The sequence below is a fragment of the Balaenoptera musculus genome, chromosome 4 (assembly GCF_009873245.2).
Source record: "Balaenoptera musculus isolate JJ_BM4_2016_0621 chromosome 4, mBalMus1.pri.v3, whole genome shotgun sequence".
Lineage (NCBI taxonomy): Eukaryota > Metazoa > Chordata > Mammalia > Artiodactyla > Balaenopteridae > Balaenoptera > Balaenoptera musculus.
Genome location: NC_045788.1, coordinates 84,766,939 through 84,789,224, shown reverse-complemented (window position 1 = coordinate 84,789,224; position 22,286 = coordinate 84,766,939). Strand labels below are relative to the sequence as shown.

Genomic DNA, 22,286 nt, shown 5'->3' with positions numbered 1-22,286 from the left:
CTCAACCCATAACTATTTCCAGAGCTTTTCAACTTCTCTTCATGCCTGCATCCCTTCCCCTACTTAACGTTAGATTGGTTAAACATCATTCTTCTCATAACAGTTCTCCCTCAATCTTCGGTTATTTCCTATTGTTTGTAGGATAAAGTCCACTAGGCATTCATTTCAAGACCCACAAATTAAGTCTCTCTAATCCTTATTTCTCACTGTTGCCGTAACATAAACCTTTTATTCCAGTCAGGCTGGTCTGTTAACTGTTCCTGAAATTTTTATTTTCCTTCTTTTGTTCTCGTTATTTCCCCACCTGAAATGCCTTTTGCTCTCCTTCTTTACCTATGCTAATTCTACCTGACCTTCAAGATGTTTTCCCCAAACATTCTAATCTTTGAACTTTTAGTAAATAAGTGTGTATTATTTGGTACTTTATTACATATTGACCTGTGATCTTTACTTTATGGTTGTTTGGAGACATTATTTAGCTTTTTAAATGTACATATATTTTATCTTCTTTATTAAATTGTCAGTAATAAGTTAGACCAGCAGTTACATAGAAACTTTCTACTTTGGGATCTGTAACCAGTTTTCTATTTGGAGTTGAATAGTTCATTGTTTGGGTTTTTCCAGATTGCACATCTCTAAAGTAAAGAAGTTGAACTAAATTTCTTACACTATTCTGTGTTTTGCTGAAAAAAGAAAAAAGGGAAAAATGATCCCAGAAATATTTTAAAGGTAGATTTTACATTTAAACATTTTTTAAATGTAAGATATAACTTGTTAGCTGATAAAAAAATAAAGCAGGGAAGGAGGGGAGGTATTTTAAATAGATGGGCAGATAGGCAGAGAAGCCTCTCAGAGAAGGGGATATTTGAGTAAAGACCTGAAGCAGGTATATAGGAGCTGACATCTGGCAGAAGAGTACTCCAGACAGGGGGAACAACATGTACAAAGACCCTGAGGCAGAATGTGTATGTGCTTTGAGTAATGGTAAAGAGTTCAGTGTTTATGCAGCCTGATTAAGGGGAAGAGTAGTTAGAGAGGAGGTCAGAGAAATAATGGGAGGGCAAGATGTTGTCAGGCTAGATAAGACGTTGGAAAGAATTCACAGTCTGTTACATTCCATGGGGTATTTTCTATTGAATGTCTTGCATACGGATATATAATTCTGAGCTTTAATAACTGTAGACTATCCAGGAATGAGGTACTTTTAACCAAATCTTAAGAATTTTATATTTTACTTTGAATACGTGGTAATAACTCAAGAATACACCAAAGTTCACTACCTATATTGGTTCTTTTGCTTTAAAGTTTGTAATTATAACTTACTTTTTTTTTTTTTTTTTACCATAGGTAAGTTAACATGATGGATTTCTCCAAGCTACCCAAAATACGTGATGAAGATAAAGAAAGCACGTTTGGTTTTGTGCATGGAGTCTCAGGACCTGGTAAGTAATACATAATAATCTCAATAGTAATAATTCCTAACATCAATTAATGTCTTTTCAAGGTGTTTTAGGCAGAAATACACAAGTTTCTGTTCACCTACATAAATTCTGTCTTTAAGAGATTTCATAGCTGCTGTAAGACTGAGGTAATACCTCCATCATAAGGGCTACTGTAACATTTATTATCTAAATTTGATAATTATTGAGGTACTAATTTGTGATATCCTGTTTATTATATGAATGTGTAGTTGGTGTTATATGTCTTAATTTTTTTGTTAAACGTGAGGTTAAAAAACTATAAAGTTTATAGGTTTTAGTATGTGATACCTAGATGTCTGTTAATTGGATTTGAATTTTAATAATTGCTTTCAGAGCATTTCTCAGAAATATCAACCTTGGCTCTTTGCATGTATAAATCCTTCTGAATGGTTATTCAGATATCACATAACTAGCTACCTGTAGGAAAATAGTCTTAAGACATGATAATGAGAATGGAAAGCAGTTTATGTTTGTTCTGCCCACACTTGGGGTACTGCATTTTAAATAATAAATTTCGTTCTAGTATTCATTTTGTTATTCCACACTTCTACTGCAAAATGTGATTCATAGTTTCCATAGGTAAAGCTGCTCATTGATTTGTATCTTTAGTGCCATGGAAATTCATTTTTCCTTATATCTTTTTACAAAGTCATGTTGTAGTCTTTTTCTTGTTCTAATCACAGAAGAGGTGATGACCCTTTTTTGGTGTTAATGCAAAGGAAACACTGTCAGTCACTGTGCCTATTTCTCCCTAAGAAGCTTCTACCGCTTAGAAATTGGTGTTTGAGCTTGAACTTATTAGCAGATAATATATTTCACTGTTTTCAATCTCTTTTGCCATTCGGAGAAACAGTTTTTCCCCTTGAGGATCGTAAGGTCTTCAGGAAAGACAGGCTATACACAAGAACTCTTAGGGAAAAGGCAAAAGAACACTATCAAAAGAGTTTAGGTAAAAATATTTTTCTGAAACTTGTAGTTAACTGCTCTTGGAACCTATTTATAATTTTTAAGTACTTAATGAGATAGTAGAAAAATGGCATACTTTTGTTTATGAAATATGATTTAAAACTTTAGTGATCTCTGGTATTTTGGTGCATCTTAACTATTATATATAGGTTCAGAGGTAAGTATTTATAAAATTAATAAATTTCCATTGTTCAATGTTAAATAAATATTAATACCTTAATAGTTTTCACTCGAATATTACCTAATTCATAGTTCTAATTAATTGTATCAGAAGGCTAAATATTAAAATGGACTTATTCCATTGAGGCCTGCGCAGGTCCCAGCCTGTCTGTGGTTTGGGGTTGCTATCCGCCTCATAAAACATAGTAGAGGCTTTGTCTTCTGGGAGGACAGAAGTCGTCTTCTCCTGAAAAGGCCTCTTACATAGCTGTCTTTGGCATCTTCCAGGAATAGGAGGGCAGGGATTGAGGCCTCATGAGTCTGGTAGAGAGACAGAGGGAGGTAGAGGTAGAGAGGTTGAGGTTAGAGAGAGAAGACAGTGGTTATAACAAGAAAGTCCAGAGTGGGATGTTGTTACTTCCCTAACTTGTCACTGTTAACTCAGCCTGGGCTTCATGACAGTCGTAGAAGTGGATTCCTTAATAAAAAAAAAAGACTTATTTCTACATATCTGAAAATGTACAACATTCCCCTCCTTACAGAAAAGTAATTTTTGCTTACTAGACAACATAATCAGGACTTCCCTGGTGGTGCAGTGGTTAAAAATGTGCCTGCCAATTCAGGGGACACAGGTTCCATCCCTGGTCCCGGAAGATCCCACATATCGTGGAGCAACTAAGCCCGTGCGCCACAACTACTGAGCCTGCGCTCCAGAGCCCACGAACCACAACTGCTGAGCCCGTGTGCCACAACTACTGAAGCCCGCATGCCCTAGAGCCTGTGCTCCGCAACAAAGACAAGCCACCGCAATGAGAAGCCTGCGCACCGCAACGAAGAGTAGCCCCTGCTCACCGCCACTAGAGAAAGCCCGCGCACAGCAACGAAGACCCAACTCAGCCATAAATAAATAAATAAATAAACAAACAAACAAATAAATAAATAAACCAAAATAATAAGTGTAAATTCTAGTTCAGTATTTATAAGAAATAGGGATTTTTAATTAGGATTTCACCCAGTGGTGGTGACTGATTATAAACATACTATGGGTTATGAAAAAAAATTTTTGATGCAAGGGGAGGTTTTCTAGGTAGAGCTGTCATTAGTTTATCAAGAGTCTTTGTTCCAGAAGAGTTTTAAGAACCACTGGTATAAAGTGTTAGAAAGTAAAGATGTTGTTTTATGTAATATTTCTCAAAGCGATGGTGACAACACAGCAAACTGATAATTGTGTGGCATTCTATCATGCAACTAGCTAAAGCTCTTGTTCTCATTTTAGTTTTAAAGGATTTTTTTATTACTATTGTTCCGAAACCCATCATTTCATATATTATAGCAACCTAGGTTGATCAAAACTTGCCTCAATGCTACTAGGTAAGAGTTTGTCATATAGAACTTCAAAATGAATATAGTTTTCATGTATATTATGTAAATAAGTAATCTTTAGCCTAACAAATTTTATTGTTTACCCTGACTATGTCATATGCTAAAAGTGTCTTTTTTTTTTTTTTTGGCTGCATTGGGTCTTCATTGCTGCGTGCGGGCTTCCTCTAGTTGCGGCGAGCGGGGGCTACTCTTTGTTGTGGTGCACAGGCTTCTCATTGCAGTGGCTTCTCCTGTTGTGGAGCACGGGCTCTAGGCGCGCAGGCTTCAGTAGTTTCAGCACGTGGGCTCAGTAGTTTCAGCACGTGGGCTCTAGAGTGCAGGCTCAGTAGTTGTGGCACACAGGCTTAGTTGCTCCATGGCATGTGGGATCTTCCCAGACCAGGGATCGAACCCGTGTCCCCTGCATTGGCAGATGGGTTCTTAAACACTGCGCCACCAGGGAAGTCCCTAAAAATGTGTCTTGTGATCAACAAAACGAAAAGACAACATATGGAATGGAAGAAAATATTTGCAGATGATGTGACTGACAAAGGATTAATATCCAAAATATACAAACAGCTCATGCAACTCAATATCGAAAAAACAAACAACCCAATCAAAAACTGGGCAGAAGACCTAAATAGACATTTTACCAAAGAAGGCACACATCTGACCAACAGGCATATAAAAAGATGTTCAACATCACTAATTATTAGAGAGTTGCAAATCAAAACCACGGTGAGGTATCTTCTCACAGCAGTTAGAATGGCTGTCATCAAAAAGTCTGCAAATAATAAATGCTGAAGAGGATGCGGAGAAAAGCGAACCCTCCTACACTGTTGGTGAGAATGTAAATTGGTGTAGCTACTATGGAAAACAATATGGATGTTCCTTAAAAAACTGAAAATAGAGCTACCATATGATCAGCAATCCTACTTCTGGGTATATGTCCAGCAAAGAGGAAAACTCTTAATTCGAAAAGATGCATCTACCCCAATGTTCATAGCATCACTATTTACAGTAGGCAAGACATAGAAGCAAACTAAGTGTCCATCAACAGATGATTGGCTTAAGAAGATATGGTATATATATATACAATGGAATATTACTCAGGCATAAAAAGAATGAAATATTGCCATTTGCAGCAACATGGATGAACCTAGAGAATATTATACTTAGTGAAGTAAGTCAAAGACAAATATTGTATGATATCACTTATATGTGGAATCTAAAAAATAATACAAATGAATCTATACAAAACAGAAACGGACTCACAGACTTAGAAAACAAACTTAATGATTACCAAAGGGGAGAGGGAATAAGGAAGGGACAAATTAGTATGGGATTAATGGATACAAACTATATTCATAAAATAGATAAGCAACAAGGATTTACTGTATAGCACAGGGAATTACACTCAATATCTTGTAATAACCTATAATGGAATATAATCTGAAAAAAAATGTATATGACTGAATCATTTGCTGTATACCTGAAACTAACACAGTATTTTATTTTTTTATATATATATTTTTTAATTTTGAATGTTATTTATTTTTTTATACAGCAGGTTCTTATTAGTCATCCATTTTATACACATCAGTGTATACATATCAATCCCAATCTCCCAATTCATCCACCGCCACCTCCACCCCACACCCCCACTTTAGCCTCTTGGTGTCCATACGTTTGTTCTCTACATCTGTGTCTCTATTTCTGCCCTGCAAACCAGTTCATCTGTACCATTTTTCTAGGTTCCACATAAATGCATTAATATATATTTGTTTTTCTCTTTCTGACTTACTTCACTCTGTATGACAGCCTCTAGATCCATCCACGTCTCTACAAATGACCCAATTTCATTCCTTTTTATGGCTGAGTAATATTCCATTGTATATATGTACCATATCTTCTTTATCCACTTGTCTGTCTATGGGCGTTTAGGTTGCTTCCATAACCTGGCTATTGTAAATAGTGCTACAATGAACATTGGGTGCATGTGTCTTTTGAATTATAGTTTTCTCTGGGTATTTGCCCAGTAGTGGGATTGATGGGTCATATGGTAATTCTATTTTTAGTTTTTTAAAGAACCTCCATACTGTTCTGCATAGTGGCTGTATCAATTTACATTCCCACCAACAGTGCAAGAGGATTCCCTTTTCTCCACACCCTCTCCAGCATTTGTTGTTTGTAGATTTTCTGATGATGCCCATTCTAACTGGTGTGAGGTGATAACCTCATTGTAGTTTTGATTTGCATTTCTCTAATAATTAGTGATGTTGAGCAGCTTTCCATGTGCTTCTTGGCCATCTGTATGTCTTCTTTGGAGAAATGTCTATTTAGGTCTTCTGCCCATTTTTTGATTGGGTTGTTTGTTTTTTTAATATTGAGCTGCATGAACTGTTCATATATCTTGGAGATTAATCCTTTGTCAGTTGCTTCATTTGCAAATATTTTCTCCCATTCTGAGGGTTGTCTTTTCGTCTTGTTTATGGTTTCCTTTGCTTTGCAAAAGCTTTTAAGTTTCATTAGGTCCCATTTGTTTATTTTTGTTTTTATTTCCATTACTCTAGGAGGTGGATCAAAAAAGATCTTGCTATGATTTATGTCAAAGAATGTTCTTCCTATGTTTTCCTCCAAGAGTTTTATAGTGTCTGGTCTTACATTTAGGTCTCTAATCCACTTTGAGTTTATTTTTGTGTATGGTGTTAGGGAGTGTTCTAATTTCATTCTTTTCCCAGCACCACTTATTGAAGAGACTGTCTTTTCTCCATTGTATATCCTTGCCTCCTTTGTCATAGATTAGTTGACCGTAGGTGCATGGGTTTATCTCTGGGCTTTCTATCCTGTTCCATTGATCTATATTTCTGTTTTTGTGCCAGTACCATATTGTCTTGATTACTGTAGCTTTGTAGTATAGTCTGATGTCAGGGAGTCTGATTCCTCCAGCTCCATTTTTTCCCTCAAAGCTGCTTTGGCTATTCGGGGTCTCCATACAAATTTTAAGAGTTTTTTGTTCTAGTTCTGTAAAAAATGCCACTCATAATTTGATAGGGATTGCATTGAATCTGTAGGTTGCTTTGGGTAATATAGACATTTTCACAAGATTGATTCTTCCAATCCAAGAACATGGTATATCTCTCCATCTGTTTGTGTCATGTTTGATTTCTTTCATCAATGTCTTATAGTTTTCTGCGTACAGGTCTTTTACCTCCTTAGGTAGGTTTATTCCTAGGTATTTTATTCTTTTTGTTGCAGTAGTGAATGGAATTGTTTCCTTAATTTCTCTTTCTGATCTTTCGTTGTTAGTGTATAGGAATGCAAGAAATTTCTGTGCATTAATTTTGTATCCTGCAACTTTACCAAATTAATTGATTAGCTCTAGTAGTTTTCTGGTGGCATCTTTAGGCTTCACTATGTATAGTATCATGTCACCTGCAAACAGTGACAGTTTTACTTCTTCTTTTCCGATTTGTGTTCCTTTTATTTCTTTTTCTTCTCTGATTGCCGTGGCTAGGACTTCCAAAACTATGTTGAATAATAATGGTGAGAGTGGACATCCTTGTCTTGTTCCTGATCTTAGAGGAAATGCTTTCAGTTTTTCACCATTGAGAATGATGTTTGCTGTCAGTTTGTCGTATATGGCCTTTATTATGTTGAGGTAGGTTCCCTCCATGCCCACTTTCTGAAGAGTTTTTATCATGAATGGGTGTTGAATTTTGTCAGAAGCTTTTTCTGCATCTATTGAGATGATCATATGGTTTTTATTCTTCAGTTTGTTACTATGGTGTATCACCTTGATTGATTTGAATATATTGAAGAATCCTTGCATCCCTGGGATAAACCCCGCTTGATCATGGTGTAATCCTTTTAATGTGTTGTTGGATTCTGTTTGCTAGTATTTTGTTGAGGATTTTTGCATCTATATTCATCAGTGATATTGGCCTGCAATTTTCTTTTTTTGTAGTATCTTTGTCTGGTTTTGGTATTGGGGTGATGGTGGCTTCATAGAGTGAGTTTGGGAGTATTCCTTCCTCTGCACTTTTTTGGGAGAGTTTGAGAAGGATGGGTGTTAGCTCTTCTCTAAATGTTTGATAGAATTCACCTGTGAAGCCATCTGTCCTGGGCTTTCGTTTGTTGGAAGATTTTTAATCACAGTTTCAATTTCATTACTTATGATTGGTCTGTTCATATTTTCTATTTCTTCCTGGTCCAGTCTTGGAAGGTTATACCTTTCTAAGAATTTGTCTATTTCTTCCAGGTTGTCCATTTTATTGGCATTGAGTTGCTTGTAGTAGTCTCTTAGGATGCTTTGTATTCCTGCGGCTAACACAGTATTTTAAATCAAGTATAATTTTTTAAAACTGTCTTTTTATGAGATAGTATGTTCCATAGTAGGTATTTTATTTTTCCTATGAATATATGAGAGAAGTGTATTATCGGATTTATTGGATGTTTTAATTATCTTAATACTCATTTGTTCTTTTCAGTGGTTACAGCTTCTGACATGGCAGGTGCAGCCATGTATGAACTGGTGAGAGTGGGCCACAGTGAGTTGGTTGGAGAGATTATCCGATTGGAGGGTGACATGGCCACTATCCAGGTGTATGAAGAAACCTGTATCCTTTTTGGTTCAATTTCTAACCATTTTCTACAAGTCAGAATTGAAAGATTTATGGCAAAGGTAGAAGCAGCACCAGTGAGATCAGAAACGTGGAATGTTGGTGTTTTGAAGAAACCTGATATATAGTATAGGAGTTTATTGAAGAGAGGTACTAGGAATTAGTGCTCTTATTTTAAGAAATTAGTATTATCTCCTGACCTTTCATTGCTCTTAATATTTCATTGCTTTTATTCTCAAGATCAGCATTACTTCTTTGGCTACTTAATTAAGTTTTATTTGGTACAGCTTTTTTGCCATACTAAAATATATGCTTATGGTACCTGTTCTCTCTGTCAGTATTGGAGTGCTAATTCTAAACAAAATCTGAAAATTTTTAAAAAGTTAAAATTTTTAATTTGAAAGTTTTAATAAAATTAAAAGTCTTCATAGCTATGAAATCATCACTAATCAAAAGGATTTTTTTCTATTGTTAGGTTTATCTTTTATTTAGTCTTCTGCGTGGTTTGAAGATTTAAAATAAATGAACATGTGTATAGTGAGAACCCGCTCTGCCTTTGTTATCCTGTATTTGGCCACTTTTCAAAACAGACATGCATTCATGCAGCCCATTTTGTTAGTTCCATTTATTTTGTATCCTTCTAGTTTGTTATATGAACCAATATAAATATATATATATTTTTTATTTCCTTTTTTTCCCCAAAAGATAGCATATTATATGCACTGTTCTGCACCTTGTTTTTTTCACTTAAAAATATATGTATGGTGGAAGATGGATAAATGTGTGATAAATATAGTACAATGTTTATGGTAGATCACTGTAAAATTCTTTCAGCTTTGCTGTAGGTTTGAAATATTTCATAATCAAATATTGGAAATGAAAATATATTTTGGAGATCTTTCTTGAAAAATTCATAGAAGTGCCTAGTCTTTTTTACAGCTACATAGAATTCCAGCTTATGAATATACCAACATTTATTAATAAATCCCTTAATGATTGTTAAGTCTAAAGATTTTTTTGGTTGTTTCTTAGTCTTAAGAGTTTAAGTTTTTGTCCAGGTTCTAATATCCTTTTTAGGGAACTGATATTCCTCACCAGGATAGTTGAAACAAAGTATTATGGAGGGTTTTTGCTTCTATTTTATAGCCTGTGGTTCCCAAACTGTGCACCAGGGCACTCTGGGCAGCTGCAGCAAACTCATGTAGGTGCCCCAGGATATTTTAAGGTTTTGCGGTAAACACGGGAATATTAGACGTTTTGTCAGACACCACGAGAACTAGTAGCTTGAGATAATAAACACTTCTATTATTTGACTGTACTATATTCTTGTCGATGATATCATATCTTTGTGAAGCTGAGTTTTGGCAATTGCTAAGCTAAAAACCAAGTGTCATACAAAAATGATGTGGGGCATGAGGGAGAGAAGATGGCGGAAGAGTAAGACGCGGAGATCACCTTCCTTCCCACAGATACAGTAGAAATACATCTACACGTGGAACTGCTCCTACAGAACACCCACTGAACGCTGGCAGAAGACGTCAGACCTCCCAAAAGGCAAGAAACTCCCCCGGTACTTGGGTAGGGCAAAAGAAAAAAGAAATAACAGAGACAAAAGAATAGGGACGGCACCTGCACCAGTGGGAGGGAGCTGTGAAGGAGGAAAGATTTCCATGCACTAGGAGCCCCTTCGCGGGCAGAGACTGCGGGTGGCAGAGGGGGGAAGCTTCGGAGCCACGGAGGAGAGCGCAGCCACAGGGGTGCGGAGGGCAAAGCGGAGAGATTCCCGCACTTCCCACACGGAGGCTCGGCGCTGACCAGCACTCACCAGCCCGAGAGGCTTGTCTGCTCAGCTGCCGGGGCGGGCGGGGCTGGGAGCTGAGGCTCGGGCTTCGGTCGCAGGGAGAGGACTGGGGTTGGCGGCGTGAACACAGCCTGAAGGGGTTAGTGCACCACAGCTGGCTGGGAGGGAGTCCGGGAAAAAGTCTGCAGCTGCCGAAGAGGCAAGAGACTTTTTCTTCCCTGTTTCCTGGTGCGCGAGGAGAGGGGATTCAGAGCGCCGCCTAAACGAACTTCAGAGACGGGCGCGAGCCGCGGCTAACAGCGCGGATCCCATAGCAACAGGGGCGCAGAGGGAAAAACGGAGAGACTCCCGCACAGAGGCTCGGCGCCGAGCAGCGCTCACCAACCCGAGAGGCTTGTCTGCTCCCCCGCCGGCGCGGGCGGGGCTGGGAGCGGAGGCTCGGGCTTCGGTCGGATCGCAGGGAGAGGACTGGGGCTGGCGGCGTGAACACAGCCTGAAGGGGTTGGCGCACCACAGCTGGCTGGGAGGGAGACCGGGAAAAAGTCTGCAGCTGCCGAAGAGGCAAGAGACTTTTTCTTGCCTCTTTGTTTCGCGGCGGGCAGGGAGAGGGGATTCAGAGCGCCGCCGAAACGAACTCCAGAGACTGGCGCGAGCCGCGGCGGTCAGCGCGGACCCCAGAGACGGGCGTGAGACGCTGGGGCTGCTGCTGCCGCCTCCAGAAAGCCTGTGTGCGAGCACAGGTCACTCTCCACACCGCCCCTCCCGGGAGCCTGTGCAGCCCGCCACTGCCAGCGTCCCGTGATCCCCGGGAGAACGCACTGCGCACCTCAGGCTGGTGCAACGTCACACCGGCCTCTGACGCCGCAGGCTCGCCCCGCCTCCTCTGTACCCCTCCCTCCCCACGGCCTGGGTGAACCAGAGCCCCCGAAGAAGCTGCTCCTTTAACCCCGGCCTGTCTGGGCGGGGAACAGACGCCCTCAGGCGACCTACACGCAGAGGCGGGACCAAATCCAAAGCTGATCCCCAGGAGCTGTGCGAACAGAGAAGAGGAGGGGAAATCTCTCCCAGCAGCCTCAGAAGAAGCGGATTAAAACTCCACAAACAACTTGATGTGCCTGCATCTGTTGAATACCTGAATAGACAACGAATCATCCCAAATTCAGGAGGTGGACTTTGGGAGCAGGATATATTAATTTTTCCCCTTTTCCTTTTTTTTTTTTTGTGAGTGTATATGCATATGCTTCTGGGGGAGATTTTATCTGTATAGCTTTGCTTTATAATAGCTTTATTTTACTTCACTATATTATAGCTTCTTTCTTTCTTTCTTTCTTTCTTTCTTTCTTTTCTTTCTTTCTCTCTCTCTCTCTCTCTCTCTCCCTCCCTCCCTCCCTCCCTCCCTCCCTCTCTCTCTCTCTCTCCTCTCTCTCTCCCTCTCTCTCTCCCTCTCCCTCTCTCTCTCCCTCTCTCTCTCTCTCTCTCCTCTCTCTCTCTCTCTCTCTCTCCTCTCTCTCTCTCTCTCTCTTCCTTCCTTCCTTCCTTCCTTCCTTCCTTCCTTCCTTCCTTCCTTCCTTCCTTCCTTCCTTCCTTCCTTCCTTCCTTCCTTCCTTCCTTTCTTTCTTTCTTTCTATTTTTTCTCACTTTTACTCTGAGCCGTGTGGACGAAAGGCTCTTGGTGCTTCAGCCAGGCATCAGGGCCGTACCTCGGAGGTGGGAGAGCCAACTTCAGGACACTGGTCCACAAGAGACCTCCCAGCTCCACGTAATACCAAACGGCAAAAATCTCTCAGAGATCTCCATCTCAACATCAAGAACCAGCATCACTCAATGACCAGCAAGCTACAGTGCTGAACACCCTATGCCAAACAACTAGCAAGACAGGAACACAGCCCCATCCATTAGCAGAGAGGCTGCCTAAAGTCATAATAAGGTCACAGACACCCCAAAATACACCACCAGACGTGGACGTGCCCACCAGAAAGACAAGATCCAGCCTCATCCACCAGAGCTCAGGCACTAGTTCCCTCCACCAGGAAGCCTACACAACCCACTGAACCAACCTTAGCCACTGGGGACAGATACCAAAAACAACGGGAACTACAAACCTGCAACCTGTGATAAGGAGACCCCAAACACAGTAAGATAAGCAAAATGAGACGACAGAAAAACACACAGCAGATGAAGGAGCAGGGTCAAAACACACTAGACTTAACAAATGAAGAGGAAATAGGTAGTCTACCTGAAAAAGAATTCAGAATAATGATAGTAAGGATGATCCAAAATCTTGGAAATAGAATAGACAAAATGCAAGAAACATTTAACAAGGACGTAGAAGAACTAAAGAGGAATCAAGCAATGATGAAAAACACAATAAATGAAATTAAAAATACTCTAGATGGGATCAATAGCAGAATAACTGAGGCAGAAGAAAGGATAAGTGACCTGGAAGATAAAATGGTGGAAATAACTACTGCAGAGCAGGATAAAGAAAAAAGAATGAAAAGAACTGAGGACAGTCTCAGAGACCTCTGGGACAACATTAAACGCACCAACATTCGAATTATAGGGGTCCCAGAAGAAGAAGAGAAAAAGAAAGGGACTGAGAAAATATTTGAAGAGATTATAGTTGAAAACTTCCCTAATATGGGAAAGGAAATAGTTAATCAAGTCCTGGAAGCACAGAGAGTCCCATACAGGATAAACCCAAGGAGAAACACGCCAAGACACATATTAATCAAACTGTCAAAAATTAAATATAAGGAAAACATATTAAAGGCAGCAAGGGAAAAAAAACAAATAACACACAAGGGAATCCCCATAAGGGTAACATCTGATCTTTCAGCAGAAACTCTGCAAGCCAGAAGGGAGTGGCAGGATATACTTAAAGTGATGAAGGAGAAGAACCTACAACCAAGATTACTCTACCCAGCAAGGATCTCATTCAAATGTGATGGAGAAATTAAAACCTTTACAGACAAGCAAAAGCTGAGAGAGTTCAGCACCACCAAACCAGCTTTACAACAAATGCTAAAGGAACTTCTCTAGGCAAGAAACACAAGAGAAGGAAAACACCTACAATAACAAACCCAAAACATTTAAGAAAATGGGAATAGGAACATACATATCGATAATTACCTTGAATGTAAATGGATTAAATGCTCCCACCAAAAGACACAGGCTGGCTGAATGGATACAAAAACAAGACCCATATATATGCTGTCTACAAGAGACCCACCTCAGACCTAGAGACACATACAGACTGAAAGTGAGGGGATGGAAAAAGATATTCCATGCAAATGGAAATCAAAAGAAAGCTGGAGTAGCAATTCTCATATCAGACAAAATAGACTTTAAAATAAAGACTATTACAAGAGACAAAGAAGGACACTATATAATGATCAAGGGATCGATCCAAGAGGAAGGTATAACAATTGTAAATATTTATGCACCCAACATAGGAGCACCTCAATACATAAGGCAAGTACTAACAGACATAAAAGGGGAAATCGACAGCAACACAATCATAGTAGGGGACTTTAACACCCCACTTTCACCAATGGACAGATCATCCAAAATGAAAATAAATAAGGAAACACAAGCTTTAAATGATACATTAAACAAGATGGACTTAATTGATATTTATAGGACATTCCACCCAAAAACAACAGAATACACATTTTTCTCAAGTGCTCATGGAACATTCTCCAAGATAGATCATATCTTGGGTCACAAATCAAGCCTTGGTAAATTTAAGAAAATTGAAATCGTATCAAGTATCTTTTCCGACCACAACGCTATGAGACTAGATATCAATTACAGGAAAAGATCTGTAAAAAATACAAACACATGGAGGCTACACAATACATTACTTAATAATGAAGTGATTACTGAAGAAATCAAAGGGGAAATCAAAAAATACCTAGAAATAAATGACAATGGAGATACGACGACCCAAAACCTATGGGACGCAGCAAAAGCAGTGCTAAGAGGGAAGTTTATAGCAATACAAGCCTACCTCAAGAAACAGGAAACATCTCGAATAAACAACCTAACCTTGCACCTAAAGCAATTAGAGAAAGAAGAACAAAAAACCCCCAAAGTTAGCAGAAGGAAGGAAATCATAAAGATCAGATCAGAAATAAATGAAAAAGAAATGAAGGAAACAATAGCAAAAATCAATGAAACTAAAAGCTGGTTCTTTGAGAAGATAAACAAAATTGATAAACCATTAGCCAGACTCATCAAGAGAAAAAGGGAGAAGACTCAGATCAATAGAATTAGAAATGAAAAAGGAGAAATAACCACTGACACTGCAGAAATACAAAAGATCATGAGAGATTACTACAAGCAACTCTATGCCAATAAAATGGACAACCTGGAAGAAATGGACAGATTCTTAGAAATGCACAAACTGCCGAGACTGAACCAGGAAGAAATAGAAAATATGAACAGACCAATCACAAGCACTGAAATTGAAACTGTGATTAAAAACCTTCCAACAAACAAAAGCCCAGGACCAGATGGCTTCACAGGTGAATTCTATCAAACATTTAGAGAAGAGCTAACACCTATCCTTCTCAAACTCTTCCAAAATATTGCAGAGGGAGGAACACTCCCAAACTCATTCTACGAGGCCACCATCACCCTGATACCAAAACCAGACAAAGATGTCACAAAGAAAGAAAACTACAGGCCAATATCACTGATGAACATAGATGCAAAAATCCTCAACAAAATACTAGCAAACAGAATCCAACAGCACATTAAAAGGATCATACACCATGATCAAGTGGGGTTTATCCCAGGAATGCAAGGATTCTTCAATATACGCAAATCAATCAATGTGATACACCATATTAACAAATTGAAGGAGAAAAACCATATGATCATCTCAATAGATGCAGAGAAAGCTTTCGACAAAATTCAACACCCATTTATGATAAAAGCCCTGCAGAAAGTAGGCATAGAGGGAACTTTCCTCAACATAATAAAGGCCATATATGACAAACCCACAGCCAACATTGTCCTCAATGGTGAAAAACTGAAACCATTTCCACTAAGATCAGGAACAAGACAAGGTTGCCCACTCTCACCACTATTATTCAACATAGTTTTGGAAGTGTTAGCCACAGCAATCAGAGAAGACAAAGAAATAAAAGGAATCCAAATCGGAAAAGAAGAAGTAAAGCTGTCACTATTTGCAGATGACATGATACTATACATAGAGAATCCTAAAGATGCTACCAGAAAACTCCTAGAGCTAATCAATGAATTTGGTAAAGTAGCAGGATACAAAATTAATGCACAGAAATCGCTTGCATTTCTATACACTAATGACGAAAAATCTGAAAGTGAAATTAAGAAAACACTCCCGTTTACCATTGCAACAAAAAGAATAAGATATCTAGGAATAAACCTACCTAAGGAGACAAAAGACCTGTATGCAGAAAATTATAAGACACTGATGAAGAAATTAAAGATGATACAAATAGATGGAGAGATATACCATGTTCCTGGATTGGAAGAATCAACATTGTGAAAATGACTCTACTACCCAAAGCAATCTACAGATTCAATGCAATCCCTATCAAACTACCACTGGCATTTTTCACAGAACTAGAACAAAAAATTTCACAATTTGTATGGAAACACAAAAGACCCCGAATAGCCAAAGCAATCCTGAGAACGAAAAATGGAGCTGGGGGAATCAGGCTCCCTGACTTCAGACTATACTACAAAGCTTCAGTAATCAAGACAGTTTGGTACTGGCACAAAAACAGAAATATAGATCAATGGAACAGGATAGAAAGCCCAGAGATAAACCCACACACATATGGTCACCTTATCTTTGATAAAGGAGGCAAGCATATACAGTGGAGAAAAGACAGCCTCTTCAATAAGTGGTGCTGGGAAAATTGGACAGGTACATGTAAAAGTATGAAATTAGAACACTCCCTGACACCATGCACAAAAATAAACTCCAAATGGATTAAAGACCTAAGTGTAAGGCCAGACACTATTAAACTCTTAGAGGAAAACATAGGCAGAACACTCTATGACATACATCACAGCAAGATTCTTTTTGACCCAGCTCCCAGAGAAATGGAAATAAGAACACAAATAAACAAATGGGACCTAATGAAACTTAAAAGCTTTTGCACAGCAAAGGAAACCATAAACAAGACCAAAAGACAACCATCAGAATGGGAGAAAATATTTGCAAATGAAGCAACTGACAAAGGATTAATCTCCAAGATTTACAAGCAGCTCATGCAGCTCAATAACAAAAAAACGAACAACCCAATCCAAAAATGGGCAGAAGACCTAAATAGACATTTCTCCAAAGAAGATATACAGATGGCCTACAGACACATGAAAGAATGCTCAACATCATTAATCATTAGAGAAATGCAAATCAAAACTACAATGAGATATCATCTCACACCGGTCAGAATGGCCATCATCAAAAAATCTAGAAACAATAAATGCTGGAGAGGGTGTGGAGGAAAGGGAACACTCTTGCACTGTTGGTGGGAATGTAAATTGATACAGCCACTATGGAGAACAGTATGGAGGTTCCTTAAAAAACTACAAATAGAACTACCATACGACCCAGCAATCCCACTACTGGGCATATACCCTGAGAAAACCATAGGTCAAAAAGTGTCATGTACCACAATGTTCATTGCAGCTCTATTTACAATAGCCAGGACCTGGAAGCAACCTAAATGTCCATCGACGGATGAATGGATAAAGAAGATGTGGCACATATATACAATGGAATATTACTCAGCCATAAAAAGAAATGAAATGGAGGTATTTGTAATGAGGTGGATGGAGTTAGAGTCTGTCATACAGAGTGAAGTAAGTCAGAAAGAGAAAAACAAATACAGTATGCTAACACATATATACGGAATCTAAGGAAAAAAAAAAAAAAAGGCCATGAAGAACCTAGTGGCAAGACGGGAATAAAGACACAGACCTACTAGAGAATGGACTTGAGGATATGGGGAGGGGGTGGGGTGAGATGTGACAGGGTGAAGAGAGTGTCATGGACATATATACACTACCAAATGTAAAATAGATAGCTAGTGGGAAGCAGCCGCATAGCACAGGGAGATCAGCTCGGTGCTTTGTGCCACCTAGAGGGGTGGGATGGGGAGGGTGGGAGGGAGGGAGATGCAAGAGGGAAGAGAAATGGGAACATATTGTATATGTATAACTGATTCACTTTGTTATAAAGCAGAAGCTAACACACTATTGTAAGGCAATTATACTTCAATAAAGATGTTTAAAAAAAAAAAAAAAAATGATGTGGGATGTGTATTCAGTCTGACTCCAAGGTTTGGAAATTGTAGAATACCCAACAGGCACATAAATCCCATTTGTAAAAATAGAGATTATTTTAAAATGAAATTAAAATGTTGTTCTTTCTTTCAATTTAGGTATATTTTTCAAAGTACCACTTAGTTGTTAGGACATACACATTTATTAAGACGTTTGGACATAATTATTTAATAGATGGAATTATTATATATATATATATTTTGTTGTAGGTCACTATGAAAAAGTTACTGAAACACTAAGGATGCTGTGGACTAAAAGTTTGAGAATTTCAGGTTTAGCGCCTTATGTATCATTTCCTGTTAAGCTGGTGGTATTTCCTTTTTATAGTATCTCTAATCTTTCATAGTGAGTTTTCCCTCAACTGCCATTTTCCAGCTGGTGTGTCTGTTGGAGATCCTGTACTCCGCACTGGGAAACCCCTCTCAGTAGAGCTTGGTCCTGGCATTATGGGAGCCATTTTTGATGGTATTCAAAGACCTTTGTCGGATATCAGCAGTCAGACTCAAAGTATTTACATTCCCAGAGGAGTAAATGTGTCTGCTCTTAGCAGAGATGTCAAATGGGATTTCACACCTTGCAAAAACCTACGGGTATGTCTTTGTAACATAAATTTCTGAAGTTGGTGAAAGAATGTGAAAAGAGTGTTTACTGAACTATTTTGTACTCTTAGTCAAAATAAAAATAGACCACAGAAGCATAGTTTACATCTTTTTTTTAGCTCCACTAGAAGGATTATAGAACAAATGTGTTCTATTCATAAGTGAAGCAAATGATTTAAATAATAGCAAGGTGAGTCTGCTTGACGTTTATTGAACATTAAATGGCTTGACATTTATTTGAACATTAAACAAGTGCATTTGTTCTCTAGGTTGGTAGTCACATCACTGGTGGAGATATTTATGCAATTGTCAACGAGAACTCACTCATCAAACACAAAATCATGTTGCCCCCACGAAACAGAGGAACTGTCACTTACATTGCTCCACCTGGAAATTATGATACCTCTGTAAGTATCATATATACTTTATCTCACAAAAATGGCCCCACTTATATGTGATAGTTGCCCAGTTTTAGTACTCTGAATAGTTACAGAATTCATATTTAATGTGTATGTTTTAAGTTACTCCCATAATTATTTTTTTATTTAAGATTTTTTTTCTTTAAAACTTGAGCTTGGGAATACAAAAAAGCAAAATATATTATTTCTTTTTGAAGAGAAATAGCTAGTATAGTATTTTCCTACCTTCTTAACTTATGCTACATTATTTAAACCTCTGATTCTTTAGGCATAGAATAGACTTTGATCTTTTTGTCAATCTCTATTCACATAATGAATTGTAGAATGGATTATATAAGTTCTTACTCTGGGTGAGCCATTTAAAACTTAGTCCTTTAATGTTATTGATAGTCACATCATACCAAATACAGTAGATGCATGATAATCTTCGTGGGTATGAAGATAGCTTTATTGAGAAGATCATTGTAGCATATAATTTTTTCCCAATAAAATATGATAAAAGATAATAATTTTCTAATCATTTCACAAGAATCAGTCTGTGCCCTACAACATATACAGAACAAAAGAATTAAGATCGGGATTCTGGGCAGTCAGCTAACGTTACTCACTAGCTTAGAGACTCACCTATACTTGCAAGAAAACCCTGAAGTAGACAATTCAGATTCATGCATCAAAAAGATTACAGATTTCTATAGGTCTATGGGCTTTGAGATTGTTTGTGAATAGTTAAAACCACCTCAGTGTTCACAGATGTTAGAGTATTATTCATTATCTTTTTGCTTTTGTAAATAATTTAAAATATTTAACTTTATTAAATATGTTAGGGTTCTTAATAGATTAGTATTTTTCATTAAAGCAGTATAAGAGCATTATAATAAAGTAAGCAAAATAAAGAATGGAAAATAAATTATGAAAGCTTTCATTTCTTCCCTCCCTCAGTCCCAGGAGTATCTTCTGTACCCTTCAAGAATTTTTCCTATGCATATTCATGTAATTTATTTAACTATCCCTCTATTACTTGAGATACTCCTTTCTCCAAAACTTCTAAGCTTTTTTTAAAAATCATAATAATGCACCTGGTTTAAAAAAAATTAGAACAGTATGTAAAGATTTACAATAAAAAAGTGTAAATCTCCCTCCCCACTTCCACATACCACCTCCCTAACCCCCCAAGAGAAATCTGGCATTACTTTGGTTTTAGAGGAAGAAATGTTTATAATGTACTTAAAGTCCTGCTGTATTTTTGTAGGATGTTGTGTTGGAGCTTGAATTTGAAGGTGTAAAGGAGAAGTTCAGCATGGTCCAAGTATGGCCTGTACGTCAGGTTCGGCCTGTCACTGAGAAATTGCCAGCTAATCATCCTCTGTTGACTGGCCAGAGAGTCCTTGATGCCCTTTTTCCGTAAGTTTGATTTGTGTCCCATGGTTTTCCCTCAGAGTTATTATATGTGCTTATTGTTTCACTTCTTTATAGATAAAGATTTTATGTGCTAATCCTGTAATACGTTTTATCTAGAGAAATATATTTTACCAGTGCTTATTTAGAGAATCAAACTGTTGAAGAAAATTTATTTTTTCACAGTTGCAAAGGAAAGCATTATTTCTAAAACTTTCTGAAAAATGAAATTTCCAGAAGGAAATCTGTGCCAAAACAATATAACTATTTTTCTTAAGTTATCCTAGAATTAGTAGATTGGTGTCACTACAAATTGATGACTTCTAACATCAGCTGGGTTCTCTATGCTACCCAGCAGTCTTTCTTACTTTGTAGTCTGCTCTTTGCCATTTTCTTCATCACCTGCTTAAAAACCTCCTTTCTCTTTAAATCTTAGGCATCACGATACCCTGCTTTACTTTTAACAAATAACTTCATCATTTAATTCACAGAAAAGACTGAAGCCGGGATGTAGTAATTCTTTCAACTTCTGATCACCAACCCATGTATGTCTCACTTACTCTTCAGCCTCTTACCTTTAAACCTACTCTGTGCGTTGTTCTCACTGTTACTCTCTCATAAGATCTTCAGTACTTTGACTCTTCTTATTTAGTCAGTACCTCCTGTTTCCATATCCTTCACTATCCAGTTTAAATTTAATAGTCTATCACTTTTACTAACATCTGTCAGTATATTAAATTTTCTTGGTTCCTTTGTCTTCTGTCACGCCCACCTGGCGAAATATCAACTGTGAATCAGTCCTGCTATCTCCTTCTCCCAAATCTACACACAGGCTGCTGAGAAAAATAAATAAGTGAAGTTGGTATCTCACCACTGTGGCACAGTCGTTCAGCATTTCCCTAATTATCATTCTCCTGCTCTCCTTAGTGACTATTTCAAACCTCTCCACTTGCCTCAGAGCTTCAACTCCAGTCTTTCTCAACAAATGATCATGCTAGATCCTTCACAGAGAAATGAGAGGCCATCAGATTTGGAACTCCATCAGTTAACGTACATTCCCATCCATCCCTTACTCCTCTCCTTTTTCTGGAGTTTATCCCACCTCATGTTTCCTCAAAGACCTCCCATTAAGTGATATTCTCTTTATCTCCCATCTAATGAGAAGAAATCTACCTTCGACCCTTTTCCCCTTTCTACCTTCCACTACCTTTCTCCCTATCTTCACAGCCAAATCTCTTTAAAAAAGTAAATTAGTTGTCTCCACTTTTCCCACTCTAATTCACTGTACTGCTCTGCCCGTGGTGCCACCCCTCAACCGAAACTACTCTCACTAACATCATCAGTCACTCCCAATTCAATAAGTAAGCTTTTGTGTTTTCTTAATTCCTACAACTTTGGATATTGGATATTGCTTTCTACTCCTTCCTCTTTGAAACACCCTCTTTCTTTGCTTTTCCAGTTAGCTTCTGTCTACAAGAAGCTATTGCTTATTCTCCGTTGCAGGTTCCTTCTCCCTTAATTTTGATATTTCTTAGAGGTTTTCTCTTTTCTTTCCGCATTATACGTCTTACCCTCTGTGGATGACTTCATTCACTCTCGAGACTTAAATGTTCATCTATATATGATGATTTCTAAACCTGTATCTTCATCCCAGATCTCTTCTGAGTTCCAGACTCATATATCCACTTCTGATTATACCTCTCCTTTTGACTATCTTATAGGTGCCTCAAAGTCAGTATGTTTAAAACTAAAATCATCATCTTAATCACCACTCCTTTCCTTGAAACTTTGCTGCCTCTCTCAAGTATCATTTTTACCCTCCCACATCTAATTAGTGAACTAATGCTGTTATTCTATTCCCTAAATATTTTTTATCTGCATCTGTCATCTCTACTCCATGACTATAATTAAGGATCTTACCCTAATTCCTGTAATAAACTCATTTAATCAGACTTCCCATCTTCAGTTTTGCCTTCTTTCCAAGTGGTTGTCCATATTACATAGTGATCCAACTAAAACACATATGTGATCCTGCACAATTTTGCCTGAAACCCTTCAGCGCTCTTTATTGCTCTCAAGACAAACACACACTCCTTAACTCCTCACAAAGCCACCCATGATCTGGCTATTGCTTACCT

The 22,286-nt window shown here is 38.2% G+C and overlaps 1 protein-coding gene across 4 annotated transcripts in view; it reads left to right on the top strand.

Annotated features, from left to right (window-relative positions):
* ATP6V1A (ATPase H+ transporting V1 subunit A) overlaps positions 1–22,286 on the top strand; it is a 66,353-nt gene that overhangs the window by 27,050 nt on the left and 17,017 nt on the right. For 3 of the 4 annotated variants that reach the window (XM_036851454.1, XM_036851453.1, XM_036851456.1), the window contains 5 exons: positions 1,348–1,442; positions 8,459–8,587; positions 18,111–18,325; positions 18,604–18,741; positions 20,003–20,154. In XM_036851454.1, coding sequence (XP_036707349.1) covers positions 1,358–1,442; positions 8,459–8,587; positions 18,111–18,325; positions 18,604–18,741; positions 20,003–20,154 — 719 coding nt within the window. In that variant the 5' untranslated portion in view covers positions 1,348–1,357. Of the gene's footprint in view, positions 1–633; positions 730–1,347; positions 1,443–8,458; positions 8,588–18,110; positions 18,326–18,603; positions 18,742–20,002; positions 20,155–22,286 lie in introns of those variants that run through there. The other variant, XM_036851455.1, reaches the window with a different exon arrangement.